At 53.6% G+C, this 23,540-nt stretch overlaps 1 protein-coding gene across 4 annotated transcripts in view; it reads right to left on the bottom strand.

The window, feature by feature from the left end:
- The window catches only part of CAMK2A (calcium/calmodulin dependent protein kinase II alpha), a 71,060-nt gene that overhangs the window by 6,325 nt on the left and 41,195 nt on the right, over window positions 1-23,540 (bottom strand). Inside the window, exons 11-17 of one of the 4 annotated variants that reach the window (XM_032250229.1) lie at window positions 23,407-23,490; window positions 21,559-21,601; window positions 18,678-18,718; window positions 13,412-13,444; window positions 12,405-12,453; window positions 5,155-5,230; window positions 2,396-2,490 (exon numbers count right to left, since the gene is read on the bottom strand). In XM_032250229.1, coding sequence (XP_032106120.1) covers window positions 2,396-2,490; window positions 5,155-5,230; window positions 12,405-12,453; window positions 13,412-13,444; window positions 18,678-18,718; window positions 21,559-21,601; window positions 23,407-23,490 — 421 coding nt within the window. The remainder of the gene's footprint in view (window positions 1-2,395; window positions 2,491-5,154; window positions 5,231-12,404; window positions 12,454-13,411; window positions 13,445-18,677; window positions 18,719-21,558; window positions 21,602-23,406; window positions 23,491-23,540) is intronic. The other 3 variants (XM_032250230.1, XM_032250233.1, XM_032250234.1) reach the window with 3 other exon arrangements.

The raw sequence follows: 23,540 nt of genomic DNA, 5'->3' as shown, positions 1-23,540 counted from the left end.
AACCTTTTTTTTTTTTTTTTTTTTTTTTTGAGACAAAGTCTCACTCTGTCGCCCAAGCTGGAGTCCAGTGGTGCCATCTCAGCTCATTGCAACCTCTGCCTCCCAAGTTCAAGCAATTCTGGTGCCTCAGCTTCCCTAGTAGCTGGGATTACAGGCATGGGCCACCATACCTGGCTACTTTTTGTATTTTTAGGTAGAGGCGGGGTTTCACCATGTTGGCCAGACTGGTCTTGAACTCCTGACCTCAGGTGATCCTCCCGCCTCGACTTCCCAAAATGCTGGGATTATAGGCATGAGCCACTACACCCAGCAGAGAATTTAATCTTCCTTGTTAGCCTTCGAGAATTCGTTTGATTTACTAAAGGAAGATGTTGCTTTCTTCTTCGCAGCTTTTTGGAGGGTGTCCTTGGCCTCTGTATGCTATACAATTCAGAGAGCGTGCAAGCCAGGAGAGGAGTGTCAGTCCCAGTGGAGGCTTGCTAATGTGCAGATGCAGCAGGTGCTACAGGGAAGGGAAAGGGCACTGGGGTGAGTCAGCTCTAGGTTCTGCCACTGGCTTTCTGGATTCCTTTAAACAAGTCACTTCCCCTCTCTGAGCCTCAGTTTCCCCTCTGTATGATGAAGACTTGGACTAGATCCTACTTCAGTCACTGAAGTACCTTCTTCGTTATTTTTACCATTCACAAATGCCACCTGTACTTCATTAAAGTATTTCCCAGGCCAGGCATGGTGTCTCACACCTGTAATCCTAGCATTTTGGGAGGCCAAGGTGGACAGATTACTTGAGGTCAGGAGTTCAAGACCAGCCTGGCCAACATGGTGAAACCCTGTCTCTACTAAAAATACAACAATTAGCTGGGCATGGTGGCAGGTGCCTGTAATCCCGGCTACTCAGGAGGCTGAGGCAGGAGAATCGCTTGAACCCAGGTCGCAGTGAGGGGAGATCATGCCACTGCATTCCAGCCTGAGTGATAGAGTGAGACTCAGTCTCAAAAAAAAAAAAAAAGAAGGAAAGTATTTCCCTGAATTGATTCACTTTACTAATTTCTATAATTGTGTGTGTGTGTGTGTGGAGACTGAGACTCACTGTCGCCCAAGCTGAAGTGCAGTGGCACAATCTCGGCTCACTGCAGCCTCAGCCTCCGGAATAGCTGGGATTACAGGCACCCAGCACCACGCTCAGCTAATATTTGTATTTTTAGAAGAGAGGGGTGTCACCATGTTGGCCAGACTGGTCTGGAACTCCTGACCTCAAGGGATCCACCCGCCTCAACCTCCCAAAGTGCTGGGATTACAAGCGTGATCCACTGCACCTGGCTATAGATTTTAAAAGAAAACATATTGACATAACCATTAATGAACAATCAGTATCATGAATAAAGTTCTAATAATAAGGCTGCTGAAAATGAAAGAAAGTTACATAATCCTTGCACCATGCTCTTGCCTGAAAGAGATCTGAGCCTGAGATTTGTTTTCTCTTTGATAAAGAGGGAAATAGCAAAGACTTTCCACCTGATGAAGCCAGAGTATTGAAAGAAAATTAAGAAGGAAAGCTCTCTGACTGTGTAAACCAATGCTGTTTTAAGTGGTGCCCACATACACCTGAAATCACTGTGTAGCCTCAGTGGTACACGCCCTTGACTTTGGGGGAACCTGGACATACCACTTCTTAGGTCCTTCCTCCCTGTCCTAAGCTGCATGATTCTAACCTGTGTGCATTTTAATTCAGCCCTACCTGACCCCTGGCCTAGGGAAACGCAGACACAGGCAGAAAGCACCATAGGTCAGGCCCAGCCTCTACCCGCTAACAGCTCCTGGTTGCAAAGCTGCCAAGGTCTCTCCTGCAAAGGAGAGGCCGGGGAAGGACAGACATGCAGGGCAGAGACCTAGACAACAGGCAGGGGCACAGCAGTGTGAGCTCGCTGTCCTCACCTCTTTCCCAAACTGCCCACCCACAGAGGCCACTTGCATAACAACCCACCAGCCAGCTTGTGACCAGCTGGGCAGCTCAGCTGGCCCTAGGCATCAAGATGACTGTAACTTGGGTGTATGTGCCAGTGGGAAGGCTCCCTTATCTATAATATGGGAATCAGGCCCTCCCCAGACCCTGCCTAGAGTCATGGGCAGGAGAGACCTGGGAGGGCTTGTCCTGAGTGTCCCTAGTCTCTGGGACCTCGCCTGCCCCATCTTCAACCACAGGAGGGGCAGCTGGTAGTCGATGGGCCAGGGTTAGGAGAGGGAACCAAGAGGGTACCAACCCCAGTCCACATGGGAGCTTCCTCTTCGCTGGCTCCTGAGCCGCCCCTGGGGCCCTGCCCGTCACCCTGCTGTGCCATCCGGCAGGACATGGAACGAGAGCAGACAACAGGCACCACAGAGAGAAGGAATTGCTCACGGTTTTCAAAATAGAATCGATGGAAGTCCAGGCCCTCAACCAGGTTCCCCAGGGCCTCAGGTTCGAAGGCCGTCATGCCAGGGTCGCACATCTTCCTGGGGGAAAGAAGCCAGAGGAAAGAGGGGCTGGGGCGGCTTCTCACTGGACCCTTGGAGGGTGAGCCTGTGAAATAGGAATGATTACACCCACCTCACAGGATCGTTGAAGTTAGTGGACGGGAAGGGGCTTGCAAGCAAGCTATAAAGTATGGGATATCACTGACTGGTGTGTGCCATCTAGATCCAGGAAGCCTAAGTTCAGGCCCTGGCTCACCAGTGGCTTTGAGACCCCAAGCAAGTGGCTTAGCCGCTTTAAGCGAGAGCACCATGGATGGTGTGCAGGGCTGCGCAGTGCACTAACGGTGCTGTGGGGAGGAAATTCCGTTTGCTCTCTACTCTCCAAATTGCGCTCCCTGGTTCAGGGCAGTGGATCCAGAGGGGGATTTTTCCTATTTATCTTCCTGTGGGGTCAGGACTTGGGGGACTGCCTTTTCCTTCACATAAAAGGACTTCTGCTCATCAAGCCAGGTATATACCTGGAAGGGGCGAGTTTTGCTAATTTGAACAAGGGTTCCCTATTGTTACCAGCCACCTTGGCTGTGAGCCTCAGTTTCCTCTTCTGTAGGATGAGAAAAATAGCATTAGATGAGGTAATATCTGGGAGAAGCACAGGGCATGACGGAGGCTGTGTATTTTCAGCGGTTGTTCCCTTCCAAGTCTTAGTCTTCTGGGAGACCCTGACAGCCAGACAAGGGAAGGGAACAAGCTGTCTTTTCCTCGTTCCAGGGAAACAGGTCTGTGGGATCTTCTGTGGCATAACATGGACCCCCGTGGCAAAAGCAATGAAGCCAGGGACAGGAAATGTCCCAGGACAAGCAAAGCTCTCAACCTAGGGTACAACTGGGGACACCCAGGAGGGAGCGTCAGGCCCAGCACCGTCTGAGCTGGAGAAAACATTTACAGGGTGCACTGTCCCTGCTCTGTTCTGTCTCTTTCAGTGGCCCTAGACAAATTGCTTCTCTACTCATGACCCCAGATTCTCCAGAAGGCTTACGCCAGGGGCTGGGGGACTGTGCTCAGACCAAGCGGGGTGCCCAGGACCCTTTCAGCTCCAGAATCCCCCAAGGGTGGGGGTCTGGGCATGTGGGAGACTACACACCCCCATTGAAGAAGCCCCAACCCTGGAGGCTCCTTGGTATTCCTGCCTCCTAGAGTGAAGGGACTTGGAGGCCATTGCCCCAACTCCACTGTACCTATGGGGAAACTGAGGCTCAGAGAGATGAAGGAACAGATTCAGGGTTACACAGGGCATCCTGGACCCAGAGGTCATGGCAAGGGGTCAGAATGTAGAGCAGGCTGCAGATGTCAGAAGAAGTGACATCCCATAGGTGTGAGGGGCTCCCCAGGACCCCCAGAAGTGCCACTGAGGAGCTTGGGGACCACAGGACCCACCTCGCTTTCCTTCATTCCCTGGCTGGGTCCTTCCAGAGCCACTGGCATGATACATTCCAAGTTCACTCTTTCTAGAACTGACTGCGAGACCAGCTTAACAGCCTATTTCCATGCTTCAGTGCAACACTCCGGTATACATACGCACACGCACCTGCGCACCCTCCTTGTGCACAGTCCCAAACGTGCACACATGTGTACAAGTGCATGCATACACATATGCACACGTCACCCTCAGTTCCACACATGCATCTTCCAAGCCCCTGTTCTGCCAAAGGGAGCCAGTGACCTTCTAGGGGGCTTTGCCACCTGCTGCTGCTGAAAACCCTTCCACAATTAGAATGCACCTGGCCTGCCAAGGCTTTGGGAGGCAAACCAGCTCTGGGTACCTTGGAAACCAGGATCAGGCTGCCCAAGGAGCGAACCCCAGCCAGGCTATGCCTAACTCACCTTAACCCAGCAGGGAAAAATCACTCTGCCCTGGTGGGCAGTCTTTGTCCTCTAAAATGCATATGTCTGATCTCCAGGCCCAGGCCTTGTCAGCACTGGCCAAACTGTTAAGGATTAAGCCCAGAATATTCACTCTCCCCGGGGCCAGCTGAGGGCCTGGCCGAAGTTTGTTTCTGGGCCAGGCCAGGAAAGGCGTGCGTGGGCAGCACAGGTGCTTCGACTCAGCCCTCACACACAGAGCTGCCCCTCCAAAGGCGAGTCCAGGTGTGTATGGGATGTCTCATTTTATGTAATTTTTGTGCATGCTGCCTTATTTCTCAGAGGAGTTCAGATTTTGCTTAGAGGTACTTCTGCTCATGCCTGCTCACCAAAGGGACACTCCCTGTGGATCCTGCCTGCTCCTGCCCATCTGAGGTCAGGAGTGTAGGGTGAGTGCCCAGGCCCATTGGGCAGGAATGAGAGGGGCCTGTCTCGCTTCCCACCTTCCCAGCTCATCTCCCGAGAGGCCCATGCTATGATGCTGTCCACCCCCTCTTTCCTTGGGGAAGCAAGGGAGTTTTGTTGGCGTTCCTCCCAGGGAACAAGATGTGAGGAGGAGGAAGGACAGGAGGAGGAGGACTGACATATAGAGAAGTGTTGCGAACAGAAAGCTCAATATAAGCATCAAGTCCAGATGCAAATAGAAATGTGAGTTCAGTCTGATTCACAGCACATGCAAAGTGAGTGGATGAGGGTCGGAGACGAGGATCCCCAAAGCTAGCCATCGGTACCCGCTGAACAACGATCCAGGCAGGACATGCAGAATGAGCCCAGCTGACTCACGTGTAGGACTCAAAATCTCCATTGCTTATGGCTTCAATCAGCTGCTCTGTCACTTTTATAATTTCCTGTTTCCGCACTGTAAGGCAGAAGGGGACACAGAAATAATGATAATAACAGCGATGGTAAGGAAGCACCAGCTACCACTTCTTGAGTCCTTATCATGTGCCAGACCCTGTGCTGGGACCTGAAGGCCTCATGCAGATGATATTTATCCTCGCATTGCTGCTGGGGGATAGGCGTCATCACCCCTGTTCCACAGAAGAAACTGAGGCCCAGAAAGGCAAAACAGGCGTGAAAGCTCCCCAACTACAATCAGCAGAGCCAGTGTCTCCGTTGACGGTCTTTGCCTCTAACACATGGTGGACATTCTGACTCTACGCCTGATGTGACTCCAGGTCTTGGCTCCCAAATACTTATTCCTACCACCTTGGCTTTGCCATGTGAATCAAAACAGGATCAACTGTGGCACTGTCACTGACAGCCATGAACCAGGGGCTTCCTTATGGCCAAAACCAGGACCACTAAGAAAAGTCTTAGGGTATACACATCACTTGAACCTAGGTGAGTTTTTGCTTTATTTGAGTGCCAATAGGAATTAGACGCCAAGCTGTTTAGAACTTTCTAGGAATAATGAATCCCAGTTGCTGAGACTTGGCCCTCCCCTGCCTGCCATTGAAACACCACAAACAGCTGGTCTTTCTGGTGGTGTTAGATGGCAGTCTTATTAGATGTGCGATGTTCTGAGCCTCAGTTTTCTTATCTGTAAAATGGGGACACCACCACCTCTCATTCATTCAGAGCCAAATACATAGTGGAAAGAATCCAGGCTTCAGCTTAGACAGATGTTCACCTAAATGACTGTGCAGGTCCTCACAAGCTGTGCAACTGCGGGCCACAAGGTGGTTTGCTGGTCTGTCAAATGGAGATGATAGTGTTCTCCCAGGCTGGTTATGAGGGCGGGGTGAGGTGATGCACACGAAGCAATGGCCAAAGCCTGGCACACAGGGGATGCACCTCCGAAGTGCGGCCACGTCCTGTTTCCCTGTGCCCCTACCAGGGGTTGCCTCTGCTCTTCACTAACACCCTGGGAGGTGGGCAAGGCCAGCTTCCTTCCACTTCACATACGAGGTGACTGAGCCTCAGTGATGAAGGAATTTGAAGCCGGGTGTCCTGGTTCCTGGCAGAGCCTAACAGGAGCCTTGCTCGGTCTCCCAGAGGCAGGCCCACTTTCCCTCCTTCCGCAGGCTTACACTTGGCTTTAAGCCTGGCCAGCTCATTGGCCCACTGGAGCTGTCTCGGGTGAAGAGATGAAAACATTGCCTGGATTGCAAGCTCAAGTCTGGCCTCAGCACTTCTCAGTCTGGGAGCCTGGGAGGGAGTTCAAGCCTAGCAGAGGCCCTCACCAGCCCTGTCCTCACTGGTTGCCCACGCCATGCCATCCCACACAGGAGCTCACCTCAGGCCCAGAGGATACAGAATCATAGAACATTCAGGGTAAGAGAACCCTTGGAGGCCAGAACATCCTTATCAAACTTTAGAGAAACTGAGGCCTAGTGAGGAGGTTGTGATTTGCCCAAGGACATGGCACATACCAGGTGGAGAGCTGGGCTCCTTGCCCAGGGCCTTTTCCATAGGCCCCTGAAGCCCCAGCTCACTGCCTTTCGTAACACTAACCTCACGCAATTGCTTCGCCCAAATGCTTATGTATGCCCCAACTCATAGACGAGCTCACGGGGGCTGGGCTGTGCATCCCTTGCTTACTGTGTCCTGGAGCCTGGAACGGACTCTGCCTCCACAGGCCTTCATCATTGAATGAATGAGTGAGTGAGTATACCAGGCCATGTGCTGTGTGCTTAGTCTACCAAGTTCCAGAGCCACATAGCACAACTCCACTTTCACGTCACAGATGAGCAAACTGAAAGTGAGAGAAGCTAAATAATTAGCTCCAGTGGAGCTGGGACCCTCATCAGAGTTTGCAGTTCTAAAGCCCATCACACTCTCCCATACCATGCCCAGCACCACCCTTGGTAGATTGTAGCGATGATCATTCAATGTCAGCCACGACTGTGAACAGGTAATTCTTTCTCTCTCCTGGCTCCAATCAGAACCACCTGGGCTGGGAATGAGTCCATTTTTAGACCATGAATGCCATTGGGTCACACGGGTGTTGCTGTACCTCCCCCTCTGGGGAGATGTTTGGGGCTGGGGCAGAAGCAGCACTCAATACATAAGTGTTGAGTGAATTAATGAATGAATGAATGAGTGAATGGGACCAAACTAGGGTCTGGGCTGCTATCTTTGTCCTGCCCCGTGGACTTGCCCAAGTTGCCTGGTAGCCACTGTCCCTAGGACATCCGGAACCTGGCCTGTGCCCTCCTTCCTAGAAGCTGAAGACTGAGGATGGGAAGAAGCCTAGCCCGGCCAGAGCCACATCTTTTTGTTTTGTTTTGTTTTTGTTTTTTTGACACAGGATCTCTCTGTATTGCCCAGGCTGGAGTGCAGTGGTGCTTGCGATCTCAACGGGTTCAAGTGATTCTCCTGCCTCAGTCTCCCAAGTAGCTGGGATTACAGGCCTGTGCCACCACACCCAGCTAATTTTTGTATTTGTAGCAGAGATGGGGTTTCACCACGTTGGCCGGTCTGGTCACGAACTCCTGACCTCAGATGATCCGCCCATGTTGTCCTCAAAGTGCTGGGATTACAGGTGTGAGCCCCTGTGCCTGGTCCAGAGCCACCTCTTTCTAAGCACTCCCACATGGAATCAGGGCTGACCACCAGAGCAAATCCATGTGCTTCTGATATGGGACCTGCGTCACCCTCCTTGCCTTCCCTGCATGGACTTTAAGACCCTTCTGACTCATCATTCCACCAGCCTGTGCTCAGTGGCTCATTTCCTTGGGCTGCTTCTCACTGCCATCTCACAGGGTCTAGCATAGTGGCTGAGGGCATGGATTCCGGTGCCAGACTCCCTGGATTTGAATTCTGGCTCTGCCACTTAATAGCTGTTCCCTTGGGCAAGGGAATGTCCCATGCCCCAGTTTCCCTATATGTATAATGAAGATACTAATAGTACTTACCTTGTAGAGTTGTTCTAAGGATTAAGTGAGTTAAGACTATGTCAACAGAAATAGCTAACATGTACATGGTCCTCACAGAGAGCCAGCTGCTACTCCGGGTCCTTTAGATCGACGCACTTATGTAAAGGATGCTGCATTATGTAAAGAAGTTAGCGCAGTGCCTTGCACTTGGGAAATGAGAGCTTGGTTATTATCATCTGGGAATCTCTGAATTGGAAGTTCCTCCTGAGGACATCCTGGAGTCTCTAGCCAGGGCAGGGATGTTTCCCAGCAGCCGGGTGTGAGGGGTGTGGCTCTGGCTGAACGCGGGGCTCTCTGCCTGCCGGGAAGCTGGCTGCACTGTTGGACGGCTCTGGTTATTTTTACTTCCTTCTCTTTCTAGTTGAGATCTACCCTTCCAAAAGTCCCTAGATATAGTTCTTGTCTTCTTTCTGCTTTCTGGGGCCCTGAAGTGAACACCTGCTCCAGTCTTTTCTTCTCAGGGCTGAGGGCCTCCAGGATATGGTACTGACTCAAGCTGGTGATTTAATCCTTGAAGGTCCTGGAGCTGTCTAGACACCTCTCTGAGTATGCGCACACAATCTCAGGTTTGGCCTGAATAGTGCAGTGTATGAGGTCTGGGGTAGCACTCTCTATCTCCTCCCCAATTCTGAATATTATACCTCTATTAATGTAACCTGAGACAGTGGCTGATTTGGCTGTGCCTCCACCTACTCAGGACATCTAGTTTACCAACAATAAAGCCTAGTGGGCAGGAATCTCCCTTGCTTTGTTCTGTGGGACAGAAGATCTGGGGTCCTGATGCTTCTTACATCTAGAGAAGTCCACTCTGATTCTGGGCCTCTTCCATGTCCTCAGCAGCCCCACTGCTGTGTTCATTCAGCAGCTGCTCAGTAGCAACCGCTGGCCTTTCTCATCTGCCAGCTATTCACCCAGACAATCCGGGAATGCTCCCCTACAGATGGGAAAGCCCAGACCCCAGAGAGGTTAGGACACTTTCTCAAGATAATACAGCATGCTAAGACTGAGATGGGATCAGCATTCCTGACTGATATTTCCCAGAATGTCTCTGCCTCGGGCAGAGACAACTCTTTAGTTGGAGAGGAAATTAATTTTTCATGGAGCGAATCAGGAAGAGATGGGGGAGTAGGGAGGAGGCAGAGCCCCACACAGCTCAGAGGGCAGGGAGCCAGAGGGCCTCTGAAATATTAATGTCTCTTTCTCTCCTCAGGGGAATATGTTCCCTGGAGGATGACATTTCTAATTAACTTTCATGTCAGGTCAGAGTCCACCCCACCAGCTGCTATTCTCACTTTGTAAGAAGATTTAACAAATTAACACCAGAAAATAGTTCTCTGGAAACTTTCTCTGAGGCCGGGAGAGGCTGGGGGAGGCACACGGGCTCCTTTCTCCTGCCAAACACGGAGAGAAGCTCCTGGCTGAGTATTTCTTTCATCAGACGTGGCTTCTGAGTTTTTTTACATGTGGGGAAATTGAGGCAGGAAACAGGGGCCCAGTCCTACCAGTAATAAGCCATATGTACCCTTTCTCCTTCCTAGGCCCCAGATTTCCCTCTGGGAAGGGGGGAAATCTGGAAAGTGAGCCAAAATTCAAGACTACAAATTGCCCCATCCTGATTGTTCCGAAGCACAGGATAAGGATTGCAAATATGAGACCTCAGGGATGCAGCCCAAAGCCATTACCCCAAGAGAAAAATGTCTTTGATGGCTAATTTACACTAACAGTACATCCGAATTTTGTATTCTATTCCAAATATTTATCTGTCTGTTTAACATATAAATTTGCCTTAAAATCATCTTTGAGTAAAATTGGTGCTCCGAGAAAATGTCACCTGGCTGCCTGTCATTCAACCATGAACTCCAGTTTGAAAAAAAGAAATTGAGATTTGTTAAACAGTTACCCTGGGCCAAACGCTACATGTGCACTTCATATGCATCTTCTCATTTCATCTGCACAGCAGTCCTCTGAGGATGGTACTGTTTTCATCACCTCTTTACTGTTAAGGCAACTGAAGCTCAGAGAGGTTAAGCAAGTTGTCTGAGGTCATTCAGTAAATGGACTCCCGTGGAGAAGATGGAGCAGATTATCCCCACAGTTTCTGCCTGCTCTGAGGCCAGGATTATGTGGCTACATCCAGTCTCCTCAACATCCCAGAGCCCAACTCTTATCATTGGGCAGCTAGCCTCAAATAAGGGGAACGGCTTAGAAGCACCATTTCTTGGCCTGCCACATACCTGTGAAGTCAGAATTCACAGAGGCAGGCCTGGGAATGTGTTTAGAACACTGGACTTTTATGAAATTCAGAATGCTGGCTTGACCCTACCAAGGAATTCTTCAAGATAATGTATTTTCTCATTCATTCATTCATTCATTTTTTTTCTTAAGAGACAGGGTCTTGGTATGTTGCCTAGACTGGAGTGTAATGGCTATTCCCAGGCACCATCACAGGTCACTGCAGCCTCAAACTCCTGGCCTCAAGTGATCCTCCTGCCTCAGCCTCCTGAGTAGTTCAAGATAATGTATTTTTAAAGGTTGTTCCTGGTGCCATCACAGAAGATAGATTTGCTCCAGGGCCAGGTTGTGGTGATAGAGCACCCACCATGCCCCAAGTTGGGAATGACCAGGAAGGGATACACACGGGGTGGGGCTCATCTTCCAGGCATCCTGGCAGCGACACGAGGCAGCTGTGGCATGTGGTGTGTCAAAACTGCCTTAAAGCCTGAATCACAATTATACAAAAATGTTTCCTACATAACACAGTGCTCTTTTTCCCATCTCTATAGTCTAAGACAAAATATCTAAGCTGGTACTGCCGAGTTCCCTCCAGGTCGATGGCCTTTTTTTATATTTCGGAGACCACTGCCCCCACCACCACCACCAAGCATCTCTGCTACACACCTGAGTGTGTGAACCACTGAGCTCCCTGTCCTGGGGAAGGAGGATGCTGGCTGCTAACAATGGAGGATTTGGTGTCCCCAAGGCAGAAGTCAGCAGTCCCTGCCCCTTCCTCCAAGCTCCAAGCCCACTTTCTACTACCAGGGCCTTCAGAGTGGTGGTTACCAGCCAGGCTCTAGAATCCGACCGCCTGAATTCAAATCCTAGCACCATCCTTATGAGGACCACAGAGTACAGGACCACAGAGTACAGGCCAAAGTACTCGGCCCCTCTGTTCTCTGTTTCCTCAGCTGTAGAATGAGGATCACAGCAGCACCTACTTCATGGGCTACTGTGACGCTCCAGGAAGTCAGTCCGGATAAGGTGCTGGGACCGGGGCTAGTGCATGGCAAATGCTTCATAAATGGCAGCGCTTATTTTGTTTTGATCCCACTCATAATCCTATCAGTTACCTGGCGCTTTGCTTCCTCCCCCACCTGAGAGCTTTTGAGGACTGCTGGCCACGAGCTCCCGTGGCACCAGCATCTTTGGTGGGTCTTACACAGTGTTTCCCATACTCCAGCCACCGGAGCTTTCTCGATTTTGGCTCTCCCTTCCTTTACTATTACTTCACGTTTTTACAATCAATTCACTTTTATAAAAAACTCAAAAACACTTATTTCAAAAGGAACATGTATACCATTACCATACATTTATGACTTGAATATGTTAAATATTTCTCTAATACACATTAAATATATAACCTCTAAAATAAGAAAACCAGCCGGGCGTGGCAACTCACACCTGTAGTCCCAGCACTTTGGGAGGCCAAGGCGGGTGGATCTCCTGAGGTCAGGAGTTTGAGACCAGCCTGGCCAACATGGCAAAGCCCCGTCTCTACCAAAAATACAAAAAGTAGCTAGGCGTGGTAGCTGGTGCCTGTCATCCCAGCCACTTGGGAGGCTGAGGCGGGAGGATCACGTGAACCCAGGAGGTGGAGGTTGCAGTGAGCGGAGATCATGCCACAGCACTCCAGCCTGGGTGGCAGAAAGAGACTCCATCTCAATAAGATAAAATAAAAATCAATAAATAAGAAAACTTTTCTACACACCAGCAGTGGGTCTAGTGCCCCCCATGGGAATGGTGCCTGCCAGTGTGCCATTTATAAGAACCACAGCGATGCTCTCTGCAGACGAGCAAGAAATGAGGTTGGCACGTGGGAGCTGTCAGGAAGGGGGTCTGCCCAGCTGGTTCCAGGACCTGAAGGCCCCTCCCTACCTTTGGTGTCTTCATCCTCGATGGTGGTGTTGGTGCTCTCTGAGGATTCCTGCCAAAGAGAATATAGGAGACGGTGAGGCCTGCCTGGGAGCAGGACGAGGCATGGCCAGGCCCTGGCTGCCTGGTGACGCGGCTGGTTTCTGTGAGCCTCTCAGGCTCTGCCTTCCGGATGCTGTTCTGAAAACCCTGTTGGACTCTCAGCCTCGAGAGGGGGAGGGCCCAGCTGAGCAGGTGGCCGGGGGCTGGGGTGAGGGAGAGGGATGGCTGCAAGGAGAACCCTGGCCTTTCTGGAAGGGCTGAGGAGGGGGTTCCTGGGTCCTTTCTGCTCGAGAGGGTGAAGAAGGGGTGTGGAGGGGCAGAGAGACATCGTGGCGGCTGCAGAGTGGGGAGGAACACATCCTGGCGGGGAGGAAGAGAGAGAGAGGGAGGCCCAGTGTGAGAGACAGTGGGCTCTTGAGAGGGTAGAAAAACCACACGACTGAGTGAGACAGCGATGGAACCAGAAGAGGGAGGTGGGCCAGCATGCCACCACTGGACCCTAGACAGAGGCGGGGCTGGTGGTCCCCTGCCACCGGCGGGCCTGGTAGCCTTACACCAGCTCAAGAGGGGCCTCCGTGGCACCTCCTACTTTGGCCAAACCAAGCCCCACCCTCGCCGCGACTGGCACAAACCAAGCCTGAGATGAGTTCTAGAGCAGAGGGGCAGGGAGAAGCGAGAAGCCAAGGGCTGGACATAGGATTAGGTTCAGATCCACCTTCACACCGAGGGAGGGCTCAGGTCTGCTTCAGACTGCTGGTCTGGGCCGTGGAGTTGGAGGTGTCAACAGAAACACGCAAACAACACACACACACACACAACACACATATTGTCACACAAGGCACACGTACCAAGCACGCCCTGAGCACCCTCTCCCCGCCCCAGGTTCCCAGTGCAGCCTGCAGGAGGGAGGCAGGAGCAAGGGTTTGAGGCCCAGCATTTACCGGCGATAGAAGACGGCAGACACTCACCATTAACTGAACGCTGGAACTGGACTTTCTTTTCTGGAAAAACAAGGAGAAGAGATGGGACAGGAAAAGACACAGCGTGAAAACGGCAGGGAGCAGAGGAACGACAGGGGAGGTTTGGGAGGAGGATGGGCCTCGGGGTCATCCTCTGTAGTCCTTTGTTGGCTTGGCATCGGGACAAGGAGTCAAGGAGTCAAGACCACCAGCAACAGTTGACTGGCAGAGCCAGTCCTCGGCCTGAAGCTCTGGGTCCTCATGCACGCTGCCTGGGTCTAGCCATCTAACAGCCAAGCTCATGGCCAAGCCTCTCTGGGACCAGGGCCACCCACCCTGCCTAACTCTGATGGCAAAAGCCAACCCTGGTTCTGGATGCCAGTCACTGGAGGCCTCCAGAATCCAGTGCTCTCGAAGGACAAAAGGTGCTCAGGCCTGGAGGTGAGGCCCAGTGTCTTCTCCTAGGCTCCCCATGCATCTCGGCCAGGAGGACCTCATTCCCAATTGACTGTCACAGTCACTTGGGAAACTTGTTTCAGTAAACAGAACCAGGTCCCCCTGAGGAGTCTGATAACTAGGTCTGGGGCGTGGCCTGAGCATCTCCATTTTAAACAATATCTGCAGGTGATGCCAAAGCAGGGGCAAGCGTGGCAGCCAGTCCTCTAAGTGGCCTTTGAAATCCAGCTTGCATTCACAGCCTCCGGTGGCTGGCCTGTTCCACTCCTTTATGCTGATGGAGAAACTGAGGCTCAGTGAGAGGTGGAGCTGAGTCTAGAACTTGAGTCTTCTGGCCCTGCCATTTAGCCTATACTAGCATTTTGGGGATTTGTAGCAACCTCTGTATTGGCTGTGGAACCAAGGGAAGGAGAGGGGGACAAATGTAAATTACCTTCTCCTTCCCTCAGCTCTCTGAGCCAGGAGTCCTAAAGACTCCCATTCACAGAAGGTAGCAAGTGAAGACTGACTCTTGCATTGCACAGATGAGAAACTGAGGACCAGAGAGGTACAGTCGCCTGCCCAAGGCCTTGCGGCAAGCCACTAGCAGAGCTGAGGCTGGAACCAGGCCCTACCTGCAGAGCTCTTTCCTCTGTCCAGGTCTCCAGGTACCCAGAGCTCGACCCCTCTCCAAAGGCTCATCCTATCCTAGATGCCCTTACACCACAGAGGCCGGGAGGCCCCTCTCCCTGCCGCAAAGAAGGGACTCGAGGAGCCCACAGGGTAGGCCTTCACCATGAGAGGCACTGGATATGCCTTGAGGGTCTCAGGTCTAATTCTGGGTTTCTGACTCCAAGATCCAGTGAGCCTCTGCCTGCCAGGAACTCAAGGCCCTGTGCCTTCCATCCAGGGCCTCCACAGAGGTGACAGGATGGCTCACTGGGCACTTCCAATGCCCATGTGCTCACAGAGGCATAAACGCTCACAGACCCTGCATCTTCCCCAGCTGGGCTGGATGGTGTGGCTTCAGCCGTCAGCAACCAGCAGTCAGCCCCTCCTCTCCTCCCCTCCCTTCCCCTCTCCTCCCTCCTCTCCTTCCTCTTTTCTTCCTCTCCTCCCCTCTCCCCTTCCCTCTCTCCTCCTTCCTGTTTTCTTCCTCTCTCCTCCTCTTCTCCTCTCCTCTCTCTTTTCCTCCCATCCCTTGCCCTCCTCTCTCCTCCTTCCTTCCTCTCCTCCTCCCTCTTTTCTTCCTCTCTTTGTTCCCTCCTCTTCCCTCTCCTCCACCTCCTTCCTCTCTTCCTTCTTCTCCTCTTTCCTGTCCTCTCTCTGTCCTCTCCTTCCTTCCCCTCCCCCTCCTCCTTCCTCTTTCTTCTTCTCTTCTCCTCTCCCTTCTCTTCCTGCTCCTCAATTCCTCCTCCTTTCCCTCTTCCGTCTTTTCCTCCTTCCTCTCCTCTCTTCCCCTCCCCCTCTCTTCTTCCTCTCTTCTCCTCTCCCCTCCTCTTCCCTCTCATCTCCTCCTCCTCTCTCCCTTCCCTCTTCCCCCCTTTCCTCCATTCCCCTCCCCTCTCCCCTGGTTGTCCTCCCTCCCCGGCTGGAGCCAGGCCAGGCACAGAATGGGGAAGGGGCCCGGCCCCACACAGCTCAGCTGTCAGCAGAAACCTGAGGAGCCGCACGGGGGCCAGGAGGTTCCAGGCGGGACACGAGGAGGGAACACAGAGCAGAGACTGCATCAGATTCGGACGCACAGTGACAGGATGGGACATGGGGAGAGAGGTCACGACGCACAATGGGACACCAACAGGGGCAGTGAGTGGGCTGAGTGGGGTGAGCAGTAGGCCCTCCTCCTAGAAGTCCAGGCCTAGGGGTGGCCGGGAGCGGGACGTTGCTTCTTGGTGACAGGAAGGCTTAACTTCCCTGAATCACAAACGATGATGCTAATAATCTTGCATTGACCAGCACTTTAGAGTTTAATTTACAGGGACTTTCACCAAAGGTAGAAATCTCCTTTCACTAAAAGCAGAAATCACCTCTCTTAGAACCACATGTGGAAGCTTGGTTTTAAGGTTAGCAAGGATGACAGAAACTGAGTATGGTCAAAATTAGCCTTGAAAAGCCCTTAAAGGCCCGTAAAGTACAATACAGCATCATAGGTCTGCCATTCCTACAGTGTGGAGCCAGTCGCTGCCTCTTCAGTTAAGCCCGGATGAAATGGGGTGCTCTCCAGCGGTAGGAGGAACGTGTGCCTCCCCACTGGGCTGAAGGTGAGTCGGTTAAAGGAGCCTGCGCTGTGGCTCCACCAGGCCCCTCTGGTGTGACCCTCTCACCAACGCTCTGCAAAGAGCTGTGGTGCTCCCCTGGCCCAGGCAGCAGAGCCTCCGGCCTGGGTCCCCCAGGGAGAGAATGGGGGGGCTCAGACTGGAACCCATGGCTTCTTGACTGCGGTCCAGTTTCACTCATACTGAAAACGCGCCTGGACCCCCAGCTCCACCATTCTCCCCACGCTCCTTCCGGGATCAAAACATGGCGGGCCAGGCTTCCCAAATCCTGGGCCAGGCCCCCAGGTTATTCCCATCTTCCAATAGGACTTCTTCCCTCCTCCATCCACGGGAGTGAAGGAAGCTGAGCTACAAAGAGACGGGGGGGCCAGGAGTGGCCTTTGAGCTCCTCTTGTTCCACACCCAGGCCGCCCTGAGATGTCTGTCCTGCGCCGCAGGAAGCAGTGATGCTGTGTTCAGCTGCACCCATTGGAAAGCCTGCAGTGGCCTGCAGAGCCCCACCATACTGCGAGCTGTCCTTGCCATCTGGAGCTTCCGCCTCCTGGCCTTGCCCTAAAAGAGCTAATTAGCATTTCTTCCCAAGAACCAGCCTGATGGAGGCCTCTCCTGATCCCTTGCCCAGACTCTACCAGGGCCACATCCAAGAGCCAAGCAGATCACGGCAGCTTCTCTCTCTACCTCCTTCTCCTCCAGTAACCTGCGCCACAGCCCACCAGCGCCTGTGGCCTCTGTCCCCAGATCCCCCAAACCAGAGCCAGGGAGTCTGCTTTCCCCAGGAGGTCCAGCACCCCTAGCTCAGCGTCTCCACATAGGGGTCAGAGAGGGCCCCAGCTACTCCAAAGCTGGCAGCCCCCCCACATTGTACAGCCCTCCGTTACCCCTACACATGGAGGGGCGGGGGGTTGGCTCAGGGTAACCCAAAACAGTGGGCAAGCCAAAATTCAATGCCAGATTCCATTACAGGATTTGGGATGAGTGCCTGTTAACTTTCTAAATTGAGTTGGCTTTAGATCTGTGGTTTTCAAATATTCTTGAGAAAACTTTGTCTTCGAGAGAAATCTAACCCAGAAGCCTAATATATGAAACAGAGGAAAGATAATGGAGCCTAGCATCGCGTGCATGTGGATTGCTCGCCAGCACCATGCTAAGCTCTCAATGAGCTTTGTATTAGTTAATCCTCACTAATGGCCGTAGGAGTTGGAGACCTCTTTTAGCCTCATTGCATGAATGAAGAAGCATAGGCTCAGGGAATATAAATGCCCAACCAAGGTCTAGCTGCAGGCAAGCCCAAGGTCTCTCTTCACCACCGCCATATTCTGGTTGAAGTGGGTATGAGAAGCTCAGACCCTTGTAAACCAGGCATCCCCCCTCCCTAATCCCACTGCACCCCATCGGCTGCCCCAGTCAGTACCTTTGGGCTCTAAAGAGTTCAGTTTGAAAACCACTGACCTGGACTAATAACCGAATCATTATGTATTCCTCTAGCACCCAAGATAAGAAGCGTGAGTGATTAGACAGAATTTTGTTGCCTTTTTTTTTTTTATTAAAGCTGTCATCTTGGAAATGATCATCAAATCCACACCGCACTCATTGTAGCTATGGAAAATTCAAGCTGAGAGAAGGCCAAGGGCAGAGCAGAGACCCAGTCCTGGCCATGGACATCCAGCCCATGCTTCTTCCCATGCAACCTTGACAGACCAAAACCAGCAGCCGGAGACCACAAATCCCTCTTTAGACAAAGCCCTCAAGCCACCAGCACACCTGGCTGTATCCACACAGCATCCCACACCTTCCAATGTCCTGGGCACACCCCACCCCTGGGGCCCAGGCCAGGCAGGGCTCTGAGGCCAGAAAAAGGCAGGGTCTCAAGAAAGGATAAGATTGAGTGGCAAAGGAGGAGGGAACTGCAGAGAGCAGGGGCCAGGCCCTGGAGAGCAGAGGAAGAAGAGAGAAGAGACGGGAAGGAGGACCGCAGGGAGTGGAGGGGAGTAACTCGGGCTCTGGGGATGGCCAGGGCAGGCCCGTGGAGCGGGCAGGGGATTCTGGCACTGAACCAGCACCACTCGGCCTTGGAGGGAGGGGGCACCTTGGAACCCAAAGCCTGGAGAAATGGCTGTCCATCCTCCATGGGCTTTCTGGGTGGGACTAGGGTGTGCAGCGGGGCAGAGGCTCCATCCAGCCCACGCATAGGCAGGACAGAGGTCACCCCCATGACCATTTTTGCCCTCTCCTTGCACCATCTCTTGCACACCAGCTCTCCAGCCCTGGAGAACCACAGAAATCTTCTGACCTGCCCCTTGCCTTGCACCTGCCCCAGCCCCAGGACATCTGTCACTTCCACCCTCCTCCAGTCCCCCCCTCCCATCTGCCTCCAACAGTCACGGTGAGACGGTGGCCACTGAAGCCCACGTTGTGGGTCTGGAGACAGGCTGGCCACGAATGTGACCCACGTCTGCCCAGGGCACCATCAGCAAGGCCCAGGTCTTGCTCCAGGCCTGAAAGCCAGTCTCCATTGGCAGAAATGCTGCCAGAATCAGGCCCTGCCAGGTCCCGGAGGGGCTTACCTTCACACCATCGCTCTTCTTGTTTCCCCCACTCTTCCCTCCTGTGGAGGAGAAAAAGTAGAGGGTTAACAACACCAGGCAGGGCACCAGGGCCCACAGGGCGAGGAAGAGCAGCATCCACGCGCAGCCGGAAGGGGAGCAGAGCTGGCCCAGCGATCCTGGGGGAGGCCTCCTCCTCCTCCAGCTCCCTCCTTGGAGGCCCAGGGACTGCCAGTCGCCCGCTGGGTGGGCCTGGGTTCCCCGCCTTCTCAGCAATCTCAAGCGTAACCCTCTGGCTTCATGGTTTGAGGGAGGTGTCCAACATGTCCCAGGACTGCAGGCTGCTGTTTCAGCCTGGGGATTCCCTCTGAATCTTGGTCACCACCGTGCTGGCGGCCAACCCAGAGGCCCCGCTGCCTGGCCCCAGGCTAGACACGCCCTCCCCGCCCTGGCCCTCTCTAATTTTAGCCCCATGCTGCTTCGGAGGTCATGTGTCAGCCCTGCCTACTCACTATGGACAGCTGCAGGCTGCGTCTTGCCAGTGACAAGAAGCAGATGCCCCCACTGGGGCCCACCCTGCCAAAGCACCCATCCCCTGCTTCTCTCCTCAGGCCACACAGGCCTCCCCATGCTGCCGCCGGCTACAGCCCAGGTGACAGGGATAAGCAGAGCAGCAGCTCCCTGGGAGCCTCCCCTGCTGCCATTTCCCCTTACCTCCCTCCTTACTTCCCGGCCAGAGCCCTGGAAGTGGGCATCAGCCAGGAAATGGCCTAAATGTCCAGCCCTGCCCACTGGCATCTGACTGCTTCTGACTTAAGCAAATACCTTCAACGAAACAGGGCATCTGTGAAGTACTTAGCACAGCACTTGACCCCTATGCCGCAGATGCTCAGGAAATGGTAGCCATGATAAGGCTTCTCCTGGAGGCCTTGAGAGGGGGAGCTGAGAGGAGGGCCATACGAGTCACTGATGTCCCAGGGGCTCTGAGAGATGGGGCTTATGGCAGGTTACCTTCCCAGTCACCCCCATATTTCTACCTATAACCCCTTCAAGGCTCCCACTCAAAGTTCCCTACTTGGAAACCAAGGCAGGGGCCACCTCTGGATCCTGAAGCTGATGGGAATGGCCATCCATTTGACACAGGCTTTGGGGGGTTGGACTAGGATTGGCTGTGGGGCGGGGGGGGTGCTTTCTCCTCCAGCCTCAAGGCGGAGGCCTCTCTCAGCTCCAGCCCACTGTCACAGGATTGGGGGTCCAGTGAGGCCACAGTGTCTGATTTTCTTTTCTTTTTTTTTTTTTTTGAGACGGAGTTTCGCTCTTGTTACCCAGGCTACCCAGGCTGGAGTGCAATGGCGCGATCTCGGCTCACCGCAACCTCTGCCTCCTGGGTTCAGGCAATTCTCCTGCCTCAGCCTCCCGAGTAGCTGGGACTACAGGCGTGCGCCACCATGCCCAGCTAATTTTTTTTGTATTATAAGTAGAGACGGGGTTTCACCATGTTGACCAGGATGGTCTCGATCTCTTGACCTCGTGATCCACCCGCCTCGGCCTCCCAAAGTGCTGGGATTACAGGCGTGAGCCACCGCGCCCGGCCTCAGTGTCTGATTTTCAAAAGACGACAGAAATCTGGGGTTTTCTATGAAATCTCCTAATTTTTAAGTGTTAGAAACTCATTCAAGAAAAAAATTTTTTAAACACCTCTCCCTCCACAAAGCATATCAAGAGATTGAGTCCAGCTCACAGCCCGCCATTTTGCGAGCTCAGGACGAGCTCTCTAGGGTGCTTCTGTTGTTAAAAAAAGACTCTGACTGTCTGGGAGCTCATCTTTCAGTTTATGGAATGGCAGGATCCTTGTCCAGGGAGAGGGTGGGAAGGCAGTTCAACGAGGCGGGAAAAGCCCAGTCAGAAGTTCCAGTATCTGCCCACCTCTGGGTCTCACTCCTGCCCCAGTTACATGGGCAAGTGGACCTACTCAATGCAGACGGCTGCCCTTTCCTCAGAGCTGCCGTCTTGCTGTGGTGCTGGCTACAAGTCTGCAGCAGCTCTCTCGGCTGGCCCCGGCCCCAGTCAGAGGGCCCTTCGGGTGAGCTTTGCTCTATCGGCTATGTATATCTGCTCTGCAGCCCGCCAGCGGCCTGCACTCCCCAGAAGGAAGCCTCTGCGGGCACGGGCCCAGCCCTCTCTGATGTGCCAAGAGCAGCTTCTTGCTAAATCCTGATAATAATCCCTTCCCTCCTCTCTGCGAGGCCACATGCCTCAGGTAATTGGGCACTCCCTGCCTTAACCAGCCCACTTTGGCCAAGGGTCTGGGAGGCTCCTGCCCTGGACTCCCTGGTGACCTAGCCCACGTAAGGGCACTTGCTCTGGGGTTGGTCAAACCTGTGCTGAATGCAGGCTCTGCCTCTCTAGCCATGTAGCTTGGGGCAAGTCAGAGCTCACCTTCCTGCGCTTCTGCTTCCTCATCCCAGAAATAGGGATGGCAGCACCCCGGAACCCCGTCTGCTGCCTTGTCATGAAGGCCACCTGAGCACACACACGGGACTGCTTAGCGCAGAGCTCCAGTCATGGTGGGCAATATTGTTACCCCCTAAGCCTGGCTCCACCCCGCAGAGACCTCAGCCCTGCAGTCGGAAGCCATCCCCTCCTGGCCACCCAGCATTGCTGGAGGAGTGGGGAGCCAGACTAACCCTCTAACCAGTCCTGATGGGCCCTGGGCTTGCTGACTTTTGACCTCTCTTCGCTTCTGGGTACAGGCCGTGGCAGGTGAGCTAAGCCCCCAGCCACAGAGTCCTCTGTAACTCCCATTCTCCCCAGGCCCGGTGGCACCCAGATATCCGACAGGACAGTGCCCCCAGGGAACGGGTGCAGGGCTTACTGGGGACCCTGAGGTCCTGTCACCTACCGGAGAAGTTCCTGGTGGCCAGCATTGTGGTGAGAATGGCTCCCTGCAAGAGATAAGAGGAGGGCAGTGGGAGAGGAAGCCAGAGGGAGGGGACACAGGAGGGACAGAGAGGCGGGAGGATCACGGGAAGGAGAGGCAGGTTCTGCATTCCGAGAGGAAGCCAAAGCTTCTGCCCTGCCCTCCATCTGTCCCAACCCCAACCCTGGCCCAGAGCCCATCCCTTGCCCCCTGAGAAGTTGGGGTGAGCTAGGCTTTAGCCAGCACAGCTCCTAGGACAAGGTCAAACTAGGAGCAGATATGAATAGGTCCCTCAGCCTGGCCCAAGCTGATGAAGTTGAGGGAGCCTCCTGAAGACCAGGGACTTTGCTTGCTTGGGCAGCAACAGCAGACCTTGCCTCCCCCGACCCCTCCACCTCTTAGCCCTCTGCCCTGTGCTGAAAGCATCCTGCTCCAGGACTAGTTCGTCCCTCCATGAACCCTGGGCTCAGAGAATCCTGGGAGGATTCTTAAGGTAGAGAAAGCCTCTTCCATCAATAAGCAGGCTGGGGGCTGATGGCCCCTCTGGTTCCAGAGCCATCTGATTCAGACCTGACTTGACACTGTCTGAATCCCGCTGTGTATGATGTTAAGAGTTCCTGATTCTGGTATTTTGAGACTTCCTCTGTGACATGGCTTCCACCGCAGGACGGGGGTGGGACTCCGTTCTCCTGGCATCATGCCAGCCACCACCCGTTGGTGTGTGTCCCCATCCTGAGCCTCCACTTGAAGCCTGGAGGCAGCAGGTAAGGAGGTTCCACATGCGCTGGGGCCTCCACCTCTTCCTCACATACTCAGTGTGCTGACGGCTCTTCTGTTCCACTGGCCAGGGGCCCCTCGCCGCCCTGAGAGCACACAGAACCTGCGAGCACGTGAAGCTGTGGGCCCACCTGGGTCCCACTGAGCCTCTCGGGGCCATGATCACTGTCTGAGTGCCTCAGCCATTCCTCCACAGTACTTGGCAGCTGGGGCCCCTTCCCATACCAGGATCTCCTGTCCAGTCACATCTCACCCCCAAAAGCTCTCCCCAGGCACTCTGAACCACTTGTGGCACCCCTAAGGGGTCATGTGCACTTCCAGACTTCTGCACAGGCTGTTCTCTCTGTCTGGAACACATTCCCTTGTTGTTGTGTGTGTGTGTTTTTTTTTTTTTTTTAGACAGAGTCTTACTCTTATTGCCCAGGCTGGAGTGCAATGGCATGATCTCGGCTCACTGCAACCTCCACCTCCCAGGTTCAAGCGATTCTTCTACCTCAGCCTCCTGAGTAGCTGGGATTATAGGCATGCACCACCACGCCCAGCTAATTTTTGTATTTCTAGTCGAGAAAGAGTTTCATCACATTGGTCTTAAACTCCTGACCTCAGGTGATCTGCCTACCTCAGCCTCCCAGAGTGCTGGGATTACAGGCGTGAGCCACCGAACCCGGCCACACTTTCCAATTCTGACTCTAACTTTGGCTAATATCTGCTTATCCTTCAAGGTCTCAGCTTAAACGCCCCTGGCTCCAGACCCAGAATGCCAGTGACTGGCTGTGTTCTCCCACCACCTTGCGGCTTACCCAGGCACGACACTCACTCACTACTGCCCTGTAACGTCCCAGGTTCTTGTCTGTCCTCTTCTCTAGAGCAAGGGCTCAGTCACACACCGCTCACTCCCCAAGCTCAGCCCACCGTTCAGCATGTAGTAGGTGTTCAATAAATGCTTATTGAATCAGTGAAGGAAAGAACTAGCGAGCGAGTCTCCTGGCTTCGGTGGAGACCCAGGCAGAGCTAGTCCCATGTCTGGGACTGTGGAGGGTGAGGACCTGTTACCTTCAGTTTCCTTCTGGCGTTGAACTTCTTCAGGCAGTCCACGGTCTCCTGTCTGTGCATACAGGATGCCACGGTGGAGCGGTGCTGGAGGAAGTGGGGGAGAGGGCTGTGAGCGGAAGGCAGGCTGGAAGACA

Source organism: Sapajus apella, unplaced genomic scaffold, assembly GCF_009761245.1.
Source record: "Sapajus apella isolate SASKATOON/1434 unplaced genomic scaffold, GSC_monkey_1.0 scaffold71, whole genome shotgun sequence".
Classification (NCBI taxonomy): domain Eukaryota; kingdom Metazoa; phylum Chordata; class Mammalia; order Primates; family Cebidae; genus Sapajus; species Sapajus apella.
This window is presented reverse-complemented; position numbering and strand designations above follow the sequence as displayed.